This window comes from Simochromis diagramma, unplaced genomic scaffold, assembly GCF_900408965.1.
Source record: "Simochromis diagramma unplaced genomic scaffold, fSimDia1.1 OVJJ01000344.1, whole genome shotgun sequence".
NCBI lineage: Eukaryota > Metazoa > Chordata > Actinopteri > Cichliformes > Cichlidae > Simochromis > Simochromis diagramma.
This window is the reverse complement of record NW_024387375.1, coordinates 4,268,529-4,294,434: the sequence shown is the minus strand read 5'-3', so window position 1 is coordinate 4,294,434 and position 25,906 is coordinate 4,268,529. Positions and strand designations below refer to the sequence as shown.

Here is a 25,906-nt window from a genome sequence, read left to right as displayed (position 1 = left end):
TACCTGTGGTGTTTGCCTGACTGATAGTCACTATTCCTGTCTTTGTGAGTTTGTCCATTACTTTATCTTCTTCCTATTTTCATGCAAACCATCTTAAAAATTTTCACCTTGCTCATCTGTCTTGTTGTTTCCATTTACATGCTTTCTTCTTCATCTTCATCCTCAGACCCGTCCTAACCCTTCCATCAAACGATCTCTCTGCGTTCACTGTTCGTTACGCTACTCCAAATCGCACATCACACCTTCACCTCTCTCCCACTCATTTTCTCAACTCCTTCTCTCCCACCTTTCCTCTCTCACTGCCTATCTCTCTTGACAATTGCGTGCAGGCGTTGGTGAGAGTGCCTTCACTGAGGACAAATTAACATATTAACATAATCCCACTCCACACAAGAGGCCGCAAGACACTCCTTGTGCAGTGAGCACACACACACATAAACACGCACTGGCATGTTGAGGAGCGGACCTGGCACTGCTCTGTTTGAGACACTCCCTGGAGAACACACTTGAAAGTTTCAATTCACCGCTTCAAAGGTGCAACAGCAGCCTGTGTGGCACAGTGCAGGTCAAACACGTATACTACACATCACTCACACTGACTGCAACAAAGCTGTCACTCATGTTACTCCACTGAACAGTAGCTCCAAGCAAAGGTAAGAATCAAAAGCAGCAGGCACACTGAGCATCGGTAACTGCATTCTCCGCTCATGTGGTGAGAGCTAAGAAAAGACTAAAATGAGGGATGGGTGGGAAGGAATTCTTCACGAAGGCTCAGGGGATATTTTGGATGTTATTAATGTCACCTTAACAACAGGTAAAGACATGCTGAAGACCTTATGGGGCGTCTGTTAGCAGACTGTAGGTGGAAATAAAGATGCAGATCTATTTAACAGCTTTGTGTTTATCCAGTTTTTAGTAATGTTTTACTATTCAGCTCAGCAGCACAGATTTACATTTAATGTCCAGTCATCAGAGTTCAGAGTTTTTTTAAATACATTAGTGATGCAGAAGACAAAGCATATGCTGCAATAATGTGCAACAGGGATGCCCAAGGACACGCTGGTTACTGATGATATTCAAGAGCAATAATTAACAGCACTGCTTATGAGTTTTACTGTTATACTCTTAAGCTGGTTTGACTCCTTTATATAATGCAAACAGTGAATATTTTCTCAGTCAGCCAAGAAATCCTTCAATTCATTCAAGGTTACATCTTCACATTCGTGTTGTCTGTCTGACTAACACTGCAGAACACAAAGATATCCACTTGGTAATTACAGTGGGGCAAAAAAGTATTTAGTCAGCCACCGATTGTGCAAGTTCCCCCACTTAAAATGATGACAGAGGTCAGTAATTTGCACCAGAGGTACACTTCAACTGTGAGAGACAGAATGTGAAAAAAAAATCCATGAATCCACATGGTAGGATTTGTAAAGAATTTATTCGTAAATTAGGGTGGAAAATAAGTATTTGGTCACCTCAAACAAGGAAAATCTCTGGCTCTCACAGACCTGTAACGTCTTCTGTAAGAAGCTTTTCTGTCCCCCACTCGTTACCTGTATGAATGGCACCTGTTTGAACTCATCATCTGTATAAAAGACACCTGTCCACAGCCTCAAACAGTCAGACTCCAAACTCCGCCATGGCCAAGACCAAAGAGCTTTCGAAGGACACCAGGAAAAGTATTGTAGACCTGCACCAGACTGGGAAGAGTGAATCTACAATAGGCAAGCAGCTTGGTGTGAAAAAAATCAACTGTGGGAGCAATCATCAGAAAATGGAAGACATACAAGACCACTGATAATCTCCCTCGATCTGGGGCTCCACGCAAGATCTCATCCCGTGGGGTCAAAATGATCATGAGAACGGTGAGCAAAGATCCCAGAACCACACGGGGGGACCTGGTGAATGACCTGCAGAGAGCTGGGACCAAAGTAACAAAGGTCACCATCAGTAACACACTACAACGGCAGGGAATCAAATCCCGCAGTGCCAGACGTGTTCCGCTGCTGAAGCCAGTGCATGTCCAGGCCCGTCTGAAGTTTGCCAGAGAGCACATGGATGATACAGCAGAGGATTGGGAGAATGTCATGTGGTCAGATGAAACCAAAGTAGAACTTTTTGGTATAAACTCAACTCGTCGTGTTTGGAGGAAGAAGAATACTGAGTTGCATCCCAAGAACACCATACCTACTGTGAAGCATGGGGGTGGAAACATCATGCTATGGGGCTGTTTTTCTGCCAAGGGGACAGGACGACTGATCCGTGTTAAGGACAGAATGAATGGGGCCATGTATCGTGAGATTTTGAGCCAAAACCTCCTTCCATCAGTGAGAACTTTGAAGATGAAACGAGGCTGGGTCTTCCAACATGGCAATGATCCAAAACACACCGCCCGGGCAACAAAGGAGTGGCTCTGTAAGAAGCATTTGAAAGTCCTGGAGTGGCCTAGCCAGTCTCCAGACCTCAACCCCATAGAAAATCTGTGGCGGGAGTTGAAAGTCCGTGTTGCTCGGCGACAGCCCCAAAACATCACTGCTCTCGAGAAGATCTGCATGGAGGAATGGGCCAAAATACCAGCTACTGTGTGTGCAAACCTGGTAAAGACCTATAGTAAACGTTTGACCTCTGTTATTGCCAACAAAGGTTATGTTACAAAGTATTGAGTTGTATTTTTGTTATTGACCAAATACTTATTTTCCACCCTGATTTACGAATAAATTCTTTACAAATCCTACCATGTGGATTCATGGATTTTTTTTTCACATTCTGTCTCTCACAGTTGAAGTGTACCTCTGGTGCAAATTACTGACCTCTGTCATCATTTTAGGTGGGGGAACTTGCACAATCGGTGGCTGACTAAATACTTTTTTGCCCCACTGTATATGGTATAAAACAAGGAGGAAAGAAGCAGACCAACGGGTTTAAGAAAACAGTGCAGGTATCATGGGCGTAACTTTGAGCTGAACATTGGGTGGGGTGGGGTCAAGATCTCTGTCTAAACAAATAAGTAAATCTGTATAAATTCTGAAATGAGTAAAGAAAATTTAACAGCCTATTAATGCAAGATAATTCTTAATTTTATTAGGGGGGTTATATTGGCTGGGTCTGATTATTGGGGGGGTCATAACCCCCCTAACCCCCCTGGAAATTAAGCCCCTGGCAGGTATAGTCGTGATGCACTGTCAAAACTGATATGAAGACACACAAAACAACATTACGTTCCATAAAGAAGTGGGAAAATCTCTGGGAGTCAAACTGTAACACTGATCTGCAGTTGGATTAAAGCCGGATTAATGTTGTTGTGTTTGTGTCCGTAAGCATAGCTCTTTGGCTACACAGAGGAAAGGATTATTACAATCCAACCAACCAGAGGCTATGGAGACGCACATGCGTGTTGCTGGTGGTGATAATGTGAGGTGTGGATCTGACACTGCGTGGTCACTGGCTAACGACTTGTGACTGATAAGTTCTTATCTGGTGAACTTACCCTGACTTATTCTCATTTCTTCGGCGAGCACCATAACGCACTACATATTGGTTTCACATTTGTTTGCCCACATTACTGGCTGTTATATTGTTGACATCGCCCCCTGGTGACAGTAGACGACTACATCACGCAGATGTGGCTCTGCAAAGCTCTGCACCTGACACCTGCCTGACAAAACAACTTCCTGTCATTGAATAGGCGTCATCTGTTATACTGCTTGTTTGCGTTGTGCGCTTGTGTGTGCGTGCAGGTGGTAAAACAGTCATCATGAGAGATCCATAAACCTTTTAGAAAGGTGTTGAATATGCAACTAACAAGAGGAAGTGTGAAATGGGCAGAAAAAAATGTGCATGTTTTTTTCTCTTTAAATGTTAATATTTCATATTAGTTTCAGTTTCTTCCTTGACAGAAAATCAGTTTAATTACATACTTTTCAAACGCAGGAAGCCATCACATCCTGTCACAGGTTCCATATTCACTTCCACCTCTTACAGGTGTGACTTTTGAATGACAAGCAAACCTTGCAAGTCACAGGCTCCAGGCACACAAACCCTTTCCATTAGGTTTGCTATTCAAACATTCTTCCGTGCGCTTTACTCTGTAATTTTTCTGCTAAATATCCTCCCAAAGAAAGAAGAAAAACTAAAAATCCACAAAGCGCAAATGAGCATTTCCACTTGATGATGACATGGAAAATTGCTGGATCCATTACATTAACATTTTAATGCATGAAACGAGTAAGAGACACCGAATGAGAGATCATCCTAACTACCTCCATCAGTTCCTGGCCTAAACACTAGAGCCATCACTTTCCAAATTAGATTGGGACCAACACAATTGGACTAATTTCTGTTTTTCCTCAAAATCACCAAGCAATTTCCTCTGCTGAAAAAACCCTCATTGACAAAGGCATTTCCTCCTCTCCACTCTGCAGTACAACCATTCATCCGCAGGCCTAGAGGGTGATTTAGGCCTGGCAGTGGACGACAGGGTGCTTGTTTTGAGCCTTCAAATCTTCCCTGAAAATCTATATTAGAGAAGGGAGATGAATTTAATTATCCGCACCAGCAAAGAGCATCCTCCTTCTGCCTCCCACAAAATTGTTGGCTCTCGTGGCCAGAATTTTTTCAGTGGTTAAGATCTGAGACGTGTTTACATGTAAATGTGGATGTGCATGAATCAGTATGGCTGTGCTTGACTTTTCTCTGATTTCAGTCTCTGAAAGCCTTCTTTTAGTGTAACTTAAAATATGTGGTAGATAGTGTTTCTTTAAAACTTATAAACCCCTTCACTCCTTTGCGAAGGCTAAGGAATGTGATCAGTGCTGCATACTTTATCTTTTTTTTCATCAAGATTAACCCAAAAAACTAAAGGCTGAGTGTCTGGAGACTTGGTGGACAGGTGGAGCAAGGGAAGTGCATATTAAAGTTTGGAACAGATGGGGATCACTTTTGTTGAATTTGAGACATATGGTATTGGCTTTGGCTGAGGAGTGCTCTACAAGGTTTCTTCATCTCTTTTCACACAATTCCTTACAAAGTGGTCTCTCTTTTTCTGCACAATGGAGTCTTTTCAGTGACCCGGACCTTACTCCCTGACTGAGAACAAGAACCCACTGTTATCACACATGCACTTGCACAAAAATGCCGTTCTTGTGAGCACAGACTTCAGGTCTTCATGTATATTATTAGTAAATGCACGACAGTGGAGCACACCTGGGCATGACTAAGTGCTTGTTTTCAGCGAAGGTGCTGTGTCGATGTGCGTGTGCGTTGCTGCGTTATGAAATTTCTGTGTGATGGTGTGAATCCAAACAGGGATGACTTCACTCACATATATTTTCCAGGACTAACAGTGGGATGCTGCTGAACCCTCAGCTTTACAAACAGAAACAAGGCCACAAAGTCTTCTGTGTGAGCCAGTTGTTATGACTGTGCTACATACTTTCACATTTCACACAGATGTTCTTGCAGGCTTAGAGTAAAACTGGATCAACTTGACTATATTTAAAATTTAAAATGTAACATCGAGGGGAAAATGCTCATTTCTATTTTTGCTTTCTTGCTTGTCTGCACTGTCTGTACCACTGTAATGTACAATTACAGTTCGAAAACAGTGAGTGCATGTCCAGCAGCTGGTAATCCATTATACAGCATAGCTACTTAGAAGCATATCTAAAGCAAAATATCACATGAGATTTTGTTTAAGTAACCCCTAAATAAATCAAAGTGAACAAAGTGTCAAATCTTCGTGGTCTTCTTGGCATACAGTTATACAATGACTTTCTGAGGATGGCACCTGCTTTATGAGGACAGCTTTACACCCTGTAGGCTAAACTGACTGACTACTGGAAGAGCCTTCCCATCTACACGGCAGTGATATTCTCATCTCAGCAGCAGAGGAAGCGCACAGATTTCTTTAAATGTCTCTAAAGAGGTGTGTGCTTGTGTGTGTGTAAGACTGTCTTCTCTTCTCATGCTATCTGAGACCCGTCTGTCCAGGCAGTGGAACATTCCATACAGATAAGAGACCTGACCTTTGACCCCCCGTATAGTTCAGCTGCAGGTCAGTGCAAGGCTGCTCCTGTCACTCAGATTGGAAGGGAACAACTCAACAAGTGGCACTGGGCTACACATGAATGTTCATGTGGGGTAAAAGAGGTGGGGGAGGGTTTGGGTGGGAGAAAGGAAAAAAAGAAGGGGGGGGGGGGGGGGAGAGACTGACAAAGGGAGGCAGAAGAGATAAGGAGCATGAAGTGGGTTTGGACAGGACAATGGGTCCACCATGTGACACTAGAGCATTCTTTCAAGCAGAAGGGCCGAGTATTTGTAGAGCAAAGTGCAGCAGAGTTACAGAATAAAATCCTGGTTACTCATACTGTTTTGTCATAACAGTGGCCCAAATATGTAAGTGCTTCAATGCCCAAACTACATCAGCCTCGGTCTTTGAGCTGCATTCACAGCTGTGCACAACACGCAAAAGTGGATTAAATGGAAAGTTCAGCCATTTGGAATTTTTTTTTAATTACTTTTCTTGCTGAAAATCAAATCAGAAGCTGAAACTCACTATCACATCTCTGCTCAGTATGAAGGTGAGTTAGTTCACCGAGGAGACTGGGAACTAACAAAAACTATTAGCCCATTAGCTCTCTCTCTAGCAAATCCTTGAACTAGTGATGTCATACTTACACAGTGCAGTGTTGCGTTGGACTATTTCTGAGCCAGTTGCAGTAAGAGACATTATTATATTATAAAGACATCAAAGCACTCAAAGGATCCCTGAACTGAAATCTGTGGGAAAATTCCACCAAAGATCGAGGTGGAGGTTTAACTTTCAGGGCACATGAGCTTTTAAAAACTTAATTTTGGGCCTAAATCAGGAAAACGTTTGAAGCATTTTTTATCAGATTTTAAGCAGATTCTGTAGTTTTTTTTCTCCCCATGACCATTAAAGTTAAATTAAGGCCTCCAAATAACTTCCCAAATAAGTGCCTTTAAAGGTCTAGAATGACTTGGTGGAGTCACTTTATGAAGGCTTTTACTCACAGTGAGGTTAATGGGCCATCATGAAACGCACAATTTAGTGTATTCATTGGATTGGATTAAACAAATAAAACATTTCATACTGATTATAAATAAATTACAGATGCCTGCATTAGGAACTGAGTTAACTCCGAACTCTGTAGTAGCGCTTTTACACTTTGCATTAAGTTTGAACTTCTATTTTTGTCACAAAACAGAGCAAAAGTATGTTCAGTGGTTTAAGTTGGCAGACACGAAGTAGAAGAAACCTCCAACATAACCACGGGGATGGAAATTACCTAAAATAATCCACCTGCTGACTTCACACACTTTCAAATCATGCAATTAATGATCAAAATTTGATTCCATACATTCTTTTACCTCTTTATAATCATCACTGAGGTAGAGACTGGAGGCTTGCCTGATGACATCATCCACCCCTCCACATACATCCGTTTTATCCAGTGCCTCCCTCATCCTTCTCTCCTTCTCCGTTTTCCTGTCTTTTCCCTTCTACGTCCCAGTCAGTAGGTTGTAGTCCACACTGACTCCTGAGCTTTAGTCCAGTCAAAATGCATCATAATCCCAGTCAACTGACCCCTATCTACTCCTCTACTGGTGTCTTCTCCTCGTCTTACCCTAACATGTTGTGACGCTGTTTCTCTTTCCCTGCACTTTCTGAATACTCTGCACGCTCGGTCTATAGGTTCATTCCGCCTCTCCCACAGGACTGAAAAAGCATAGTTGTCAGAGGTAAAGCCCCTTTAGACCCTCCCTACCTTCCACCCTCTGGCCAGGGCAGCCTCTCACAGCTCAGGACAGGAAAGAGAGAGAGAGAGCGAGGAGAGAAACTCAGACGGGTGTTTGTTTCATCTTCATGCCCTGACATGAGGACAGCAGCTGCTCACCACCAGTTTGAAAAGAGACACCTCAGCGATGGGACAGGGATATCCGCAGCATGTGTGTGTAGGGGACTGTGCTCGCCCATGTGTGTTTTTGATGGTTTTTGTTGTGTCTAAAAGCCCTCCTGGACGTCATCTCTTGCTCTTTATATTTCTTCCCAGTCTGTCCCACCTAGGATTTCTGCGTATGATAAAACTTTGCAAATCAGACTATACACTGAAGGTGAATGAGTGTTTAAGAGTGAGCATATGTAACAGAGAAGGTGGTGTACTCCCTTCCTGCTAAGGTAAAAATAGTGCCTGGTCCAGACTCCAAAGCCAGCAAACCCAACAGCCCCGGCCAGCTAAATAAACCCTGACAGAGCACAATAGACCATTAGTCTGGCACACAAGCACACACACAGTCACTCACTCACTCATACACACAGAGATTGCTTGTGCCTTGTATCGGTGACTTACAATTTCAATCTGAGCTCTCCACGGTGTGTAATGATCTCATCTTTGTGAGACGTTATTGACCCGTGACTCATATATTTGTCATAGCCGCCCAGACAGAAAATTATATCCAGATATGGCTGCAGCTTCACACTGCAGGGAACATGACTTCACACAAACACACGCAGTCACACACACACTGTCAGCTGGTTACACAGAAAAATGGCCGGTACGACAAGAACTTAGAATGACAAATCTGGTACTCACTTATATTTTTACTTCATAATGACGAAATGCCAGCACATCTCTGACAGATTACAACTGATGTTATTGTTTTTACTCCTTCCTGTTAAATTTTTCAGGCACAATGCATTCAATACACAGTTGTATTTTAAAGGTTTGTTTTATTTTATTTAATGGAAAACAAGATACATCAAACTTTGTATTTCCAAAGTTGGAAATCTGAAATATCCCAGAAGTGAAAGGTATTTTACACGTTACCTTGTAACATGTGTGCTGCTTCTCGTATACTCTATAAGGCCTTCCCAGGCCACGAGGATCATTTCCAGTAGTTAGTGTACTAGATGAGAAATAAGATAACTTGGATAAATTTCCAGCCTGATTGAAGGTGGAGGGTGTTAGCTAGCTAGAGGGTGTATCAAACAGCATTAGTGACCATGCAGGATCCAGTGCCATCCTTAGTTACCTTCAGAATCTGTATGAAATGAGGGTCATCTCAAGGGCACAATTGCCCGGGACCCTCAGCAGGTTGGGGGGAAGATCATAATGACCATTTGCTCCATCTGACATTGTAATTTGAACCTTTTTCCTCACAATTCAAGGTAACTTTTTGTTTTGTTTACTGTATTTCATGTTTTGTGTGTACTGGATTATATGTACTCTAATCTTTCAAACATTCTTTGTAATTCATGTGGGAAAACAGCTTAAGATATTCACGATATATTTGCAGCAGTATTTTAAAATCATTATTACGTATTAGGAACAACAACTGAAACTATGGTACCCTTAAAAGTCTTGTATAATTAGACAAGCTAACCCTGATCTCAAACAGAGTAGACATGAAAGTTAAATAGAGGTTTTTTTTTAATTTTTGAAGCATTAAACCACCGCCTACAGGTGGCTTCAGATGATGTATCACGCTAAACAGTGAGGGATCTAAATGAAAGACAAGGATATCAGATAAGAAATAAAATACCCAGCCAAGGACAAAGGGGTACACGACAATTGTGAGGAGAAGACGAGAGGGAAGAGAATGCCAAGTGGTACTGATGAACATGAGTCACATTCATCTGTTTCTCTGCTCAGAGTGAGAGAGCGCGCAGATGAGAATAACACGAGAAAAAATATCAAAGAGGAAGACAGTTGGGGAATAATGCAATTGGATGATAACATCAAAGGGCTTTTGAACACACACACACACACACACACACACACACACACACACACACACACACACACACACACACAGAAGGGTTAAGTGGAAAAAATAGGAAGTGGATTTGATTCAGTGTTGATCCCTGTGGATTATGGGCAGAGTACAGCGAATTGTCTGGCTGTCTCCTGAATCCACCCACACTGGGGTGCTGCTGGGGACAATACATGCAACACACACATACATGCGCAGGCTGATAAAGCCAGTGGTAGCCGTCAGCGAGAGCGGCCTGTTTGGAGTTAGAGGGTGGGGCAGAGTTTGCCCCGCTGGATCTCGACTTCATTACTGAGGCTGACTTCATCGTGAAGGTGAAGTCACTGCTGATTCAAGTGTGATAGGAGGCTGGGAGGAATTGGTTACCTAGTCTACCTAGGCAAAGGAGGCAAACAAACGCACATCCACTCACTAGTGCAAACATTCCCTACTGACAGTTCAAAGGCGAAGTGAACTGTGGGTACTTTAAGCTACATTTGAGACACACACACGAGGCTGCACACATGCAAATTAGTTCTTCTAGTATAGGTGATGACTTGACTTTATGGTCAGCTGAGAGAGCGAGTATGAAAGACAGAGAGACACATACACACACAGAAAGGCTTATTGTTCCAAGTGAACAGAGGGTGACTGTGGGAGAGGGTTCCTGGCACCTCCTGTACGCCTGGGATCCAAGGCCAGTGGCGCTATGTGTGTTTCTGTACTTGTATATCTATCTTTGTGAGGACCAATACAGAATTGAGAACTTAGGGGTGAGGACACTTGCAGGAAGTGAGGACAGTCTGGTTGCTCGTCATTTTCTGACACACTTCACAAGGTGTGTTGAAGGGGTAAGACCTGGCTTTAGGATAAAGGTTTAGCTTTAGGAAATACATAATATTCCAATGTCCTCACAAAGATAATAGTAACAAACGCATGCGTGTGCACATGCTGTAGAATCACATCTTCACTATTTATCATCTTTCTAATATCTGTATGTCATTATCATACCAGTTTTACTGACACGTTTGAAACTAACACCACATTTTCTCATCTGATCTTATTTTGGAAAGAGGAGGAAAAGAACGGGGTCTGCTACCATAGCAACGTGGTAAGAATTTCTCCATGGTGATGCTCTGTGTTCCAAACAAATTGGGCTGTGAAAGGAACACAGGGCAGCCCATCGGGAAGTCTGCAAAACTCACACTGAGGCATGCTTTTGAGGGAGCTCCAATTCTGGTAAATTGCACAATATTAAACATACTGTTAGAGTGATGTTAAGGAACTCAAAACTCATGCAATCCCAGGCACATACATCATGATGCAATGCAATTAATCCAAAAATGATACTGTCTGGGTGTCTTTTAGGGAGAGAAATGCTCTTATTTTCCCTTCCGATCTTCCTGTCCATATAGGCAAGGGAATATGAGTTATGAGTTTTATGTTAATAATACGATATGCACAAAAGTTTTTAGTATTTTTTTCAATATAATTTCATAACATTTCCCTTTTATGTGTTGGCTCTGTCCTGAGTTTAGTGTGACCTACAGTATAATCTGCCAAAACAGTGGTGTATTTAGGTCAGCCAGATAAATCGAAAGGTATTTCAAGGGCCACATGCAACCTAATTTGATCTCAAGTGGGCCACACAAGTAAAACCTCCACACGGGCTACAAAGAAAAGGTCTGAAAACATCCACATCCGAAAATCCAAAACACATGATGAAGAGCTCGACACGTCTTAGGAAAAACAAATGTGGTTTTGAACTATCAGTGTCAGTTTTTCCACATTACAAAGAAACACTACGCTTGTGAATCAAATAAATATATCAGGACCACATCTTGGCTTGGGTAATTACGACATTACCCCATGGGGGATGTTTGTCAGCAAGAAGGCTTTAAAACCGACAATGACTCAGACCTCTGCTTTGCACCAAAATGCATCTAAAGTCCAAAAGTTAAGCCTTATTTACTTATTTACTGGACTTAGGGCCAGTACTGCTAAAGGACTGATTAAAAAATAAATCAGAAACATGCCCAACAAGCAACATGAGCACTGGAAAGAAGTTGTACAGCATCACATGCTTGTGCATTAAGTTTGAAAAGCTTGAAAAGAAGCACATAAAGCTCAAGTTAGTATTAGCAGAGAAAAGGAAATAAGTTTAAATACATATGTTTATCTCTGTGTAAACTTATGCCTTTCACTTACATTATACAAACGTAATGTATTAAGGTCTATGGCCTAGTGTACTATGGAAAACAATATTGACAGTAATTCCATAGATTTTTGCTTATTGCACCAACTTATCGATTGGTTCTGTCAGGCTGCAATGATCTACCAGTGCGATCTACGGTACTGTACTCTCATTTATAATTCATTAGGCCACACCTCATATACAGTTACACTTGAACTCTCTCCATCGTTTTCCAGTCAAGCTTGGAAAACTGCATGAGCTCATATAGCCCCAACATAAATATACATATGTACATACAAATACTACGCGTAGGAGTACTCAGCATTCAGTGAGAGTGCCCCCCCCACACCTCCAGGCCTTGGCAAGCTGACAATATTCCTCCAGCCCAGGATGACACACTGTGGCCAAGCTGATAAATCTCCCCATCACCCTTCACCCTGCTGGTTGTTGCTGCTGCTGCTGACAGCAATACGGCGCTGCAAGATTTATAGATTTACACGAGAATCTGAAAACAGGGCGGCATACCGAGACCTCAGACTCGAGTAAACACACAGAGGGTCTGCGTGCTTTTGGCTCACTTAAACACTTAATGAAATGAAGTGCAGTACAGAGATAAAGGAGATCTAGCAGATGATTGGTTATTAAAGAGACAATGTTTTCCTCTCTTTGGACTTTAAACTAACTAGAACCTTAATCGATTGATGGCTTCAGATGACTGCGGGTTAAATGGCTGCTTTTCTTGTTCTCCCAGGGTCAGCCTGCCTCCTAATTGGCTAATGGTATCAGACATTAAGTGGGAGCTTGCCTGATATGGTATGTGGGGAATAGAAAGGGAAGAAAAGAGGATTTAAACTGCTAACCTCCAAACACAGAGGACCACACCTTGTTTAAAGCAGGACAAAACACTGATGCTGATCTTAAAAAAGAGATGGGCACATACATGGCCACACTGACCTCTCTCTATTTTCCACTTCATCTACTCTCTGACAATTTTATGTCACATCACACCCCTCACTCTTTCCTTCTCTTCAATCCTGTCTCGCCATTGCCCTTTGCTACTTACCATCCCTCTGTGTGTGTGTGTGTGTGTGTGTGTGTGTTATTCTGTGTGTGTGAGGGGCGCTGTCTGCCTGCTGGTTGCCAGGCTACCAGTCTAATTGAGAGGCCTCTAGAGAGTAGCTGTTATCAGAAGAGCTTGAACCTCTTCTTCCGCTTACCGCTCGAATTCTTTCTCTTATTTTCTCCATCTCGCTCTTTTCCAGTATTTTTGCCACATTAAAGCCATCTCTGCTTTTAACTTTTTTAACATCTCCTTAATTTTCCCTTCCTCTTTACTGGAGATGATTATGATTATTTTTTTCATGTGTATTATTTATTATAGTTGCCTTGGAAGACTGTTCGTCATTGCTGTCTGCACACTTCTTATTGGACTTTGCTCAGCCAGAGGTGTCAATTTTCTTACTGTTTCATCTCTGCCTTTCATCTGTCATCTCCACTATCCCTTTGGCGTCTCTGGTTATCTTGTGCTCTTTCCTTCATTCCTGCCATTTCTCAGTCACTCCATCGAGCCTTTATCTGCCACAAACATGGCAGGAAATCCTTATCCCATTACACAACTGCTCCCTAACCCAACACGAGCGCAAATCCACCCTCCTGACACGCAAATACTGATATGTGGAGGACGCATAGGGAATAATACAAATATTATATCTTTTTAAGGGCAGTTTATTGATTCCATAAGATAATCTTAAGAATACAGAGCACTTGCATGAAACAGCCAAGAGATCAGACTGCACAAATGTGGATAATTGTAGAAACTTGAGCATTTGGGAACTGTTAATAACCCGCTTGGGAGTACGCTTGATCAACTCAGCTGAAGGTTTCATGCAAGTGAATTTGAGCTAAATGCAAAATGTTGCGGTTAAAGGACAGAATATGGAGTTTTCATCTTGAAGTTCCATATTACATGTTGATGAAACACTTTAAGTACACCCACAAGGCCCATCCATCTCTCTGGGACTCTCTACACTTGTTTCTTCTCATCAAAGAAGCTCCATCTTTTCCTTCCTCGCAGCCTCCCCTGGCATATCCCCTCATTTCTTGTGCCTTTCATCTACCTCTCTGCTTGTTTCCACTCTCCATCTTCACTGCATTGCGGATTTTCTTCCTGAGAAGAGCTGGTTATAGAAAACCGGATGCACAGCTGTGATGTGATGCTTGCCTTTAATCACAGATGCTTCATTTCTCCCAATTCTTAGTTAGATAAAGTGGGACACTGCCGTCACATGTCCCACCAGGGTCACCCACACGGCCATAAACATGAATCCACACACAAGCACACCCTCCAAGCATTATCATTTAAATTCCATTTATCACAATGTTTTCTGCACCATACAACGGATATTGTTGCGCCGCTATATGAATCTCACAGCTTTGAAAATCCTTTACATCGGCTAGTTGTGAGAATATAAACTTTCAGTTCCATGCAAAACTCATGCTTCCATGTTATGGGGGTTGTATGACGAGGAGGTGGATGGGAGTTAGGACATTATTCCCTGGAGTCAAGTTCTCTCTTAGCAACCAGACAGCCATCAGATTCACAACACAATCACGTAACTGCAAAAGACAGAGCAACACTCCCACACAGGTCTGAGTCTCAGTAGTGACACACAAGTCCTGCACATGTGTGCTGAGTGTCCTATTTTCAAATGTGACATTTAAAGCTTCACTGAAGGGAAAAACTTACGATTTATAAAACGCTACACGTAACAAAATAAAAAGAATCATCATCAATTTGCGCCTGTAAGACTGCCAGCTGAAGCACAGCAATGTTTGTTGTGTCATTTTGGTCAGACAAATACCTGGTACGAACAGTTTTCCTGGTGGACCATCCTTCACAGCATCCTAGAGCGGAGCTGCCTGAGCTGGGGGAACAGGAGCGGGACTGGGATAAGATTCCCAGCCCTGCAGTGGTATTCCAACGGAGAAGAGAGGAGAGATCCCACTCAGCGTTTGATCCAAACTCAGAAAAATCTGTCACTACCACTGCTTGCCTCTCGTTGTCAGTCAGTTCAGTCTTCACCCTCTGCTTTTCTGTCTCTTTATGCTTGTTTTCTGCTCTGTCTGTTTGTTAACAGAAAAGGGCAGGGTCTGATCGCTGCTTCCCCAAAGCTGAAAGAGGGAGGGGAGTGAGAGACTGGAGGAGGGGTGTGAGAATAAGAGAGGGAGGGAAAGACGCTGTGAAAAGCAGAGTACACTCCCGCTCGCCTTTCTCTGTCTGCTTTGGACTGAAAAGGGGGAGGAGCTGTGGGGCTGAATGTATGCCCAGTGGGGAGAGGGGATTGTGGAAAAGGGATGAGGGAGGGTGCGGGTGGTGTGGGTCCGGGCCAGGATGTCATTCAGCTGTTTTATATAAAGTCATACCAGACACGGAAAGCGGACCAAAGACAAGGGCAGTGGAGAGACTTTCATTCCTTAACCTTTATCTTAATCTGCATGTGTGTTGCACAAAGTGGCACCGAATAAAAGCTCAACCTGAAATGTGTTGTAATCAGAAAGTATGCGAAAGCTGGAAGTATCAAAAGCTGGCACTGAATGTTTGAAAAGACACAAATCATTCACTTATTTAGTTATTCCCCCCCAAACATTCCTTATTTAAAGTGAAGCAGTGTGTCTCTCGCTTAATTTATGTAGACGTTTTTGTGACTTTTGCCTCACTGTGTGAAAGTATACATGTTCATCTTCAGCTTCCCTTCATTGTCATTCTCTCCCTCGTTGTAAGATTATAATCCCACAGTGGCAGATGGCCGGTCTATAATCCACATGGAGGTCAACCTCCTCAGATAATCTCTACCTTCTCTATCTCCATCTATTTGTTTTTAATTCCAGTGAGATGGATGTGTTCTTCTCGTTTTTTTACTGTAACCCCACTTTTATTTACTTTAAAATGACTGCACAAACACTCTAAAATAGTCATTTTAAGCTTTAAACTACACAAACCAGCATACTGAAGCTACAGAACTGTTTGGACTCTACAGTAAGTATCTGCTTTCTTCCATTATAAACATTCCCATCAGAGGAAGTGGAAAAACTTCCAACAGCGGTTTGGAGGATGTGAGATTCTCATGCCGTTGCAACATGCATCTGTTTCAAGTTTCATGTTTGTCTTTTGTGGGAAGGTAGCTAGCCACACACTAACCCTGTTATCTCATCCGTCCTCCAGGCCAAATCTCTCTATCCGATATTGATCTTTGTTGGGTGACGCTGCTTTTCCGATAAGACCACTCTTGGGTTTAATGACCTGGATGTGGATCGATGAGCTCCCTGCTCTGATCTCGCTGCTCAAGCCTGCGCATCATTGGCTCTGGGTTAGCTTTCTGCACGGTGCCCAGCTGGGGAGGGCTGGAAGAGCGCTCATACTGTGACACTCACCGATGATATAATTATCTTTGTATGATAAACCCGTTTTTTTCTCATAGAATACCAAATGGGCCTCATAAAAGCACTTTTAAGCTTACAAGCATACATTAAACAAGCTCAAAGTGGCTAAATATGAAGAGGGTCAGGACATCCCAAATTATAGTGTATATTACAACTTCCAGATGTGCATTAAAGCAAACAACTTTAAGCTGTTATACAATTCAAAAGAGTGGAAAAAAAGATATAGAAATGTGCTCAATGTGCAGCTGTAATGAAACCCAGGCAGTTTTTGGTGTGCATTTGGGCATAAACGTATTTATTTGTGCTCTTAGGCTGGCAATTATAACAGTCTGTGTGGAGACTGGCTTGCTTTTTGGAGTCAGCTTTAAAGTACAATGTTCAGCACACAGATTCATTTCTCAGCCCTAGAATAGGTTGCAGCTTGATCAGAACTTTATAAAAACTGAACAGCTATTGTAGGTTTGCTTTGGTAGTTACTTTCTGCCCTGTAGCAATAAATAAATAAATAAATAAAAATAAAAATCAGTAAAATATATTTAAATTTAGAAGAATTGTTTTGAACCGATGGATGGATGCATGGGTGGATGGATGGGTGGGTGGATGGATGGATGGATGCATGGATGGGTGGATGGATGGATGGATGGGTGGGTGGATGGATGGATGGATGGGTGGATGGGTGGGTGGATGGATAGATTGATGGGTGGATGGATGGGTGGATGGATGGATGGGTGGATGGATGGATGGATGGATGCATGGGTGGATGGATGATGCTCCCATGACGCTTGTCAGAATTTGAACTTCTCTCTCACCCACTTTTGTATAACATATTCATTTTAAGTGAAACCATGAGTGCGAGCCTATGTTTAGGCCCCACAGGTAAAGAACATCAGCATGAAACAACTTCCCACAAGCAATGAGTCAATGACTTGATTCAGTCCAGTATGTGGAGCCTCAAGATGCTCTTGTGTTTTCCAATACAGATGTAGTCATTTCACTCTCTGTTGCACAAGTATATGCATCCAGCCAACACTACAAAGCAGTGAAACAACTTTGATGTCCAACATCACGAGCCTAGCTTTGATAGAGGAATCCACAGCCACCCCATTTCCCCTCCTCTGTCACCATGGCAGCAGTCTGTCTGAAGACACCCCCCCCCACTGACCTTCACAGGGTTGTCAAGGTTACAATCTGAGTCACAGCACAGGTGGAGACGGAGAGAGCATCTCTTTATTCACACCAAGAAAAGAAACAATATCAGACTCCATCCAGACTGCACACTGTGAAGACCCCCACTCTCAAATTACACACACAATTACACAGAGAGTAACAAGCACACAGAACAAACAAAGTTTTAAAAAGCTGTGATTATGTAAGTGACCTAAAACACCACAAAGAAAACCCAGAACAAAAATTATTAACTTGAGTCGGGCAGACTGCAGTTTTGCCTCCCACTCACTGGCCACGTTATGAGATGCTAAAACTAACTCACTGGATCTCCACCAGCAGTGACTTTCTGCTAAAATACAATAGCTGCCTGCTGATTCTAATGTAAACTCTAACAGTCATATGTAATTTATGCCTGCACAGAGCAGAGGGAATTGCTGTTGTGTGTGCCACTTGCTGCGAGAGTATGTTGTGTACACTGAGGACTCTTCGCTCATTCTTCTTTTCCTCATCTCATTTTGCACATCAAAACAACACTTGTGTGGGGTGTGTGTGTATTTAGCTTTGCGATGTGGGCATATCTGTACAGGAAAACAGCAGGAGTGAATACTTCATCATAAGTAAATGATCACTGAGTGAATAATACTGCTGTTCATTCTTCTGTAACTAGTGGGATACAAAGAGGACAGGAAGTGGTGCTGTAGGTGGGAAATAATGTCCCGTAACACTCTGCAGAGCTCATGGAAAATACATGAGTCTCAAGCACGCTGTGACACCTCCTCTCTTTCTCCGACAAACAGCTTGTCCTCTCTCTTTTTATCTGCTGTGCCATCTACCCCTCCTTCCTTTCTGTCTTTGGCCTTTCAGCATAACTACATTTGATTTCTTTTGCTACTTTTCTCCATCTTCCCCCTCATTCCCCCCTAGTGCTCCTTCTCTGCTACCCCCCCTCGCCCCCTCCCTCTGGCTCAGCGGGAAGAGAGGAGCACAGATGCTTTTAGCGAGCTGACATTTTGTGCCAGTGTAAAAACACTGCATAGCAAAGCAGGTTGGCTCAGTGTGAGGGCCAGATTCTGGCGGTAATGAGCTCACTCTGACAGGGAGGAACTGATGTGGAAGGCCAAGGAGTGCGTGTGTGTGCGTGTGTGTGTGTGTGTGGACGACCAGCCACTAGAGGTTGTTCTAATGAGGACTCTACGCCTACGGTTTGTGGTGGAAAGACAGGGCCTGCTGTGATCACTAGCCTGTATTAATATTTGCCTTGCATTTTTAAAGGCGCATCAGTGCATTAACATTCAAATACCAGCGAACTAAATGACTAACTGACCACCAGTTACACTTGTGCAATGATGAAGTCCATTATGAAACAGCAGTTGTGAGTCACAGAGAATAACAAGCAGCTGAGACAGAACTATGGCATGGTATGTCTCCTTGGCAGCAGATAGAAAATGGCAAAAGCAAAAAAGATGGCTTGAAAACACAGAAAAGAACAGATTTTCTAATCTCCCTCTCTTAAGGGTGTGTGCAAAATAGTCTAGAATAAATATGGGGGAGGGGGGCAGACCAAACTGAACATTACTAACTAGTCCAGACTAGTTAGTAATGTTCAGTTTGGTCTTCTGGAGGTAGTTCTTCACTAAGAGCATATCGTTACTATGATTTGGGTTGTTGTTGTGTTAGAGGACAATGTTTCCCAGTGTTTCCCTGTGGAGATCTTTTCATCTCATCTGACCAATCTATTATTTTAATAATAATAATAATAATAATGGATTGCATTTATATAGTGCTTTTCAAGACCCTCAAAGCGCTTTACAATTCCACTATTCATTCATTCTCACACTGGTGGAGGCAGCTACAGTTGTAGCCATAGCTGCCCTGGGGCAGACTGACAGAAGTGAGGCTGCCATATTGTGCCATCGGCCCCTCTGGCCATCACCAGTAGGTGAAGTGTCTTCACCTACTGGTGACCAAGATTGTCCGAGCCGGGGCTCGAACCGGCAACCTTCCAATTACAATACAAACTGCCAACTCTTGAGCCACGATCGCCCTCGTCTGAAAACAGCTGCAAATAATTGTCTCAGCCATTTAGCTCGATTAATTCCTATTGATTGATGACTACCTCACTCTAGACCAGCCCACTTTGATTGCAATGTGGTGGCGACTAACCAACCGGACACAGTAGTGGTAGACAAGCGGAGGAAGACGGCCGTAGTGATAGACGTAGCGATACTGAATGACAGCAACATCAGGAAGAAGGAACATGAGAAGCTGGAGAAGTACCCAGGGCTCAGAGAAGAGCTCGAGAAGATGTGGAGGGTGAACGCAACAGTGGTCCCAGTGGTAATCAGAGCGCTCGGTGCAGTGACCCTCAAGCTAGGCAAGTGGCTCCAGCAGATCCCAGGGACAACATCTGAGATTTCTGTCCAGAAGAGCGCAGTCCTGGGAACAGCAAAGACACTGCGCAGGACCCTCAAGCTCCCAGGCCTCTGGTGGAGGACCCGAGTTTGAAGGATAGACCACTTACAGGGGCGAGAGAGGCCACATTGGAGTCACATCTGATGCCTAGCGCCAATTTGTGTTCCCGGCCTTATGTTTGACACCCCTGCTCTAGATCTATTGTAGCCAGCTTTGCCATAGTCCAATTACAAAGTGAACATGCTCTCTGTGAATCTCTCCAGTCAGTCAGTCAGTCACTCTGGAGTTTGAATGAGTGAATATCCTAGCAGGATACACCCCGGATGTCTCATTGGCCCATCACAGAAACACAAACAACCACACACTGTCATACTCACACCCACTGCCAATTTGAGTCTACCTGGTGAGCATGTCCTTGAAAAACCATCCTGAAACCAAGAACGTCCTGGCTGTGAGGTGACAGCGCTAACCACTGCACTGCTGTAATGTACACTGGAAAAGCATAAATGTCCAAACCTTCCCCCACTTTTAGCTACTGATTTTCTACTTGCCTCTGTCTTGGCTGATGGTGTTTACTGTTGGTTGGAGCAAATAAAAAAAAGCATTATAAAGAGGTCATCTTTTGCTTTAGGGACTCGACAGGCTCAAACTTTATTTTTGTTCTTTGTTTTAACTTCACAACCTTCACAATGAAGTGTTTCATTAGGAAATTGTCAGCAGGTCAGTCATTAGCTGCAGCCCTCCCTTAATCTGATGAAATGTTTTTTTTTTTGCTGTCGGTATGTGAAGGGATGAAAATGTTCTGTGCTCTCCAGCAACAGATGAAGATCTCAGCATGGCCTGGCACAATATCTCTTTCTCTGTCTCTCACATGAACAGACTAACAGCTTAGATAACACACAGCCATGGAGACAGAAAACCTCTTTTTTAAATCTGCCTCTTTCTGCAGACGTGAATAAACACGTTTCCTATTTTTAGACTTCGTTTACAGCCCACATCTCTACCTCTTACACATGCACACATACACCCAAGCACACGCTCTATAATTAGGAGCAGAGAAGACCAGTGTTTCATGTTTCAGCTCCACCCATGTAAATGCACAGAAACACAGGCTACTACGTGTCTCTTTGTATATGTGCATCTATCTCTGACCAGAGATGGATAGGTGATGGATAGGAGTTTTAAATCCTTTACTGGGAGCAAAACACCCTCTTTTCTTAAAGCAAACCTTGTTTTTTTAAATCTCCGTCAGCCCTTTTTTACTTATACAGCCAGCCTGTATGTAGTGTATGTGTGTACTCGGCTCAGCTCTGAAGTGGCTGTGTTGTATGCATTCTGACACAAAGCTATGACATTGGAGGCCATCTCCTCGCTGCTACATAAACCTCTATTTCCTCCACAGCACGCTCTGCCACTCACAGCCTGCGCCTCTCTTTGATAGTTTTCATATAGGGTGGAGAGGGGGAACCAAGCAAGGAGGGGGGAAATGGTCTCCTGCTGTAACTTTGGCTGTGTGAAAACATTAGGCTATAATGCCTCCTGACAGCAAGAGGAAGAAAACAATTAGCTTGGAATGGGAGTGGGAACAGTAGTGAAGGACAGGGGACGTCTTAAACGGCGAGGGAAAGGGGAGAAGGTGAAGATTTGCAGCAGTGTAGTAAAACGAGTCAGAGCTTAAGCTGACTTCCATGCCGGATAGGATATAACACATGCTGAAGAGAGGTTTTGACTTTGCATTTTATCCACCTTTCTCACACTGTGGTGAGTCACGAGTGAATAAATCAGTGGAAGGGTGTGCTCGCGTGAGCTTTTGTGAGTTCATCAGTGTGAGACAGAAGAGGCAGAGGAATGTGTAGCTGTAGGCTGTGAATTTCCACCTAAAAGTGCCATTTATCTCCAGTCACAGCGGTGCCTCTGTCTAGTTCCTGCTTGCTCGCCTGGGTGACATCACTCTCTGGATCATCAACCAAACTGGTAGTGCTTCCACTTTAAGTACCCAGATGGGATGCCCGTCTCTGTCAGTTTAGCCACATCTATACTATCACAGTATTGTTATAAATACACACAGGTGGTGTTTTTGTGTCAGTTTACTGGTTCTGTGGAGATGTTATCAGGCAGCTCATTAAGCTGTACTTTGACACCAGACAAGAGCAGTTTAGGCACCACTCCCATGCACGCCGTCTAAGAAACTTGAACTTAATAACGTGTGGTTTATCTCCGATGTTTGTGTTGCCTTTGTGCGTAGACTTTGCAGGTAGATAAATCTAAGCAGCAAAACATCTGATTTTGGTATACCAGACTAACTAAACTGTCAAACTGACTTCACTTATTCACCGGTCGTTGGATGTTTGAGGGTGTGGGGTCAGTGTGGGCCTACTCAGTAGACAGTTGGCCAACAGGCACATTAGGATGAATGAACAAGCTGAATCACCATTAGTGTTAGAGCTAACTGACTGACTGTTCTTCTGAATCACTGATTTTTACCCATTTAAGGTACTTTATTCTTGTGTTTTGCTTCTGTCAGCTTCCCTTCCTCTTTCACCAGGAAAAAATAGAAGAAAAAGAAACAGCCCACTGATAACACAGGTGAAATGCATTAACCGTCTGCACTTTATCTCAGTCTTTTATTCTGTGTTTACAGAGCAGACAGAAGACGTGGTTATCCAGAGGCAACATAAAGCTTTTGATTGCCTGGCTTTTTGTCGTGGCTAGTTCTTTTAGCAGGGCTTTGTGTCTCACAAAAACTTTCTCTGCCCCTTCATTCAAAGCAGCTGTATGGTGCAAACATTTGCTTATTTAAAACAGAATTCAAACACACGTGTGCAGCACATTGTGTTTTGACCAAAAAAAAGGGCAACAAAGAAGGCAGCATGAACCTGCTCTTTGTTAAAGGGTCACAACTTCATTCAAAGGAAAATGAGATCTATGGATGTGCATCTGGTTCTGTTCTGGTTCTATACTCAAAATATTGAACTTTTTGAGCAACGCACAAAGTCAAAAAACAACATCTCCCAGCAGAAGTATGTCGTGCACTCAGTTATAAATACACGTAAAGCTGCTTTCCAAACAACTCATTCAACTTTGTGCATGAAAGATTTGTTTCCACATCACAATGTATAAACACGGAAAAGTCTGAGAAGCTGGAAACAGAGCACACTTTTACAAACTGATCACATTCTTCTTTACCTGAGTTAAATGCCCGACTTGCTGTGAGGAATCCAAGGTTAAGCTGAGATGAAAAATATTCCACGGAAAAAAAAAAAAGAAAAAAGGAAAAAAAAAAAAAGCATCTGCCAGCACTGGCAGACTTTCAGGATACTATGAGAATACAAATATATCCTTTGATATGATTTAGTGAGCTGAGTTTGTGCATGTGTGGACTGACAGGAGACAGAAGACTGCTTTACTTTAAAGCACAGACAGTGCAGTGAGTTGTATAATGAGTGAGTGTGTGTACGAGCTTTGGTGTGTGGAGGGTTGGGCATGTTTCAGCGGGTATCTGCACATGGACACACACTCAAACACAGTGCTGGAGCAGTGTTAAGCCATGGAGGCTGAACCAGACACTAGTGCTCCACCACGAGTTCTCTACACCTGGTTAGAGCCATGCCCCCAATCTCTAAAGTTTCCTCCAACTCATTTACATATTAACCATTTTTTTATCCTTTCCTATTTGGGCTGCCTCCATTTTTATTCAAACCACAATTCTGGACTTATGCACGTCCTATGAGCTCCTGTTCACTTTGACAGGTTCTTGCTTATTACAGCTATCGCTCATTTCAGGCCTCACCGATTTGTTTCCCCCATTCAAGACGTAACTCTAGTGCAACCTCTTTATACAGATTGTTTGTACCTATTTATAGCCTTTATAAATGTGCTCGTGACTTCCCAAACCCTGCAATTTCTTTAGTCTTTTACCCGCCGCCTCTCTCCCTCTATACGTGGCACAGTCTGAGTTGTGGGTGAAGGTAGTCGTTAAGTTGTTAGTGGAGGCTGGCGAATGGTTCAACTGCTGAACTTGTACATAAACACAGAGTGCAAAACGAGAAAAAGAGAAAGCGATCTCTTTCTTTGCTCTTTTCTCTAACCTCTCTCTGATTCCTCCACATTCTTTTATTTTCCACGGCCCTTGAGTGCTTTTCTGGGGCAAAGCACTCCACAGTTGTACAGTTTCATTTGGCTTGTGGCCTTTTTACTCTTTATATGGTGTGCCTGAGCGACACTTGCGATACAAGGTTCTGTTCATCAACCTATTACTTCTTCCGACAGCTGGGGAGGAGCAAAGGTGAATCATCACATCTGTCCTAAGATAACTGTTGGCAATATGTAATCTCACACATACTGATAGTTATGCAGTAATGAGCCATTTATGATTACATTATCAACGATTTAGAAGCGAACTGCAGCAATTTTGTTGGGAATTTACATAAGGATGGAGCACATTCACGGGACATATTATTAAGTTCAATTCAATTTTAATTATATAGTGCAACATCACAACAGCAGTTACCTCAAAGTGCTTTATGTTGTAAGGCAAAGACCCTACAGCATGGCAGGCTGAGGGTTAGGGGAGAGAGATTCCAAAAACAGCTTTCTGTTACAGCTTTCCAAACTCAGTGTCAAGTATTCAAATCAGGATGTTGCTAAAGTAAAACATAGACTGGTTTTCCTTGAGTTGACAAAATGCTGTGAAACATATGAAGTAAATGCCTCAGCCTTATCATGACGGTGTGTGTGTGTGTGTGTGTGTGTGTGTGTGTGTGTGTGTGTGTGTGTGTGTGTGTGTGTGTGTGTGTGTGTGTGTGAGAGAGACAGAGAGAGCATGCCCGCACTTTTAAGCTTGTGCAGGTCTCAGCACAGGTCCTATATTTTTTTCTTTTTTTTTTTTTTGCCAGTTTGCCCGTGGGGTGTTTTCAAATTGTGTGAGTAAGTCTGGGTGTGTGCACTCTGAGATTGAAAAAGAACTAGCCTGTAGACACAGATTTAATACTTCTCCAGCACGTACCTCAGAAAACACACAGGCAAATTTCTGCATGCGGATAACCATACATGTAGCCCGAGCCCATTTCTGCTATTTTAACCTCAAGTCCAGATAGGAAGACTAATATTATCATTCACCTTTCAGGAGTGCAGAGCTAAATGCAGGGTTAGAGGTAATTTACCCCCGGTGTACTTGAGGTCCCCGCGGAGCCCTCTTTGCCACGTGCCTCCAGATTTAATTAGAAACAACTTTTGAAAAATCCACCGGGCCCCTCATCACCATGAATCCTCCGGACGCCACACCTGTAGCCCAAAGGCAGACGCTGAGATTACAGGAGCCAAAAGCCACACCCTAAGTAAACACACCTGCAACAACAAGACTTAATACAAAATAAAGTGGAAATAAAACAACGTGCTCAGTAACTGTAGCTTTTCATGGCATAGAACACAGTGCAGCCATCACATTTTCCATAAATCTACGGCTTAGTAGTAGCTAATACAACTATTCAGCTGTAATTTTCTACCAGAAAAGCAAAGACACTGAGAACTGAGCAGGATAAATTTGCAGAAAAGCCTTCTATGTGTCCAGTCTGGTGCACTTGATTTTACTGACACTTGAATGTTTTCCGCATTTCTTTACATATATAGAAGCAAAAGTCAGTTCTGTTACTACAGCACATTAACTAACCCAGTCTTCAGGCACAAAGTGACCGCTACAGATTATTAGTTCTGGACTTTACTGCGTCCCAGTCTTTTTCTGAAGGCTTAGATGCTTTTGAAGCTCAAGTGAAGCATGAATATCTCCATCCCACTGGACCTCCAGCGACATACCAGACAGACCCACCCCTGTGTGCACCAGCTGATGCACTGGTTCACTGGTGGGTTCTGCTTGACAGGACGACTAAATATTTAACAACATTTTAAAAGCACCAGTCTCTC

At 43.0% G+C, this 25,906-nt stretch overlaps 1 protein-coding gene across 7 annotated transcripts in view; it reads right to left on the bottom strand.

Moving 5' to 3' along the window:
- Positions 1-25,906, bottom strand: part of schip1 (schwannomin interacting protein 1) — a 225,294-nt gene that overhangs the window by 12,132 nt on the left and 187,256 nt on the right. Inside the window, exon 1 of one of the 7 annotated variants that reach the window (XM_040009282.1) lies at positions 14,830-15,223. The exons of 4 other annotated variants lie outside the window; for them this stretch is intronic. In XM_040009282.1, the coding sequence (XP_039865216.1) occupies positions 14,830-14,859 (30 nt within the window). In that variant the 5' untranslated portion in view covers positions 14,860-15,223. 2 more of the 7 variants (XM_040009281.1, XM_040009283.1) reach the window with 2 other exon arrangements.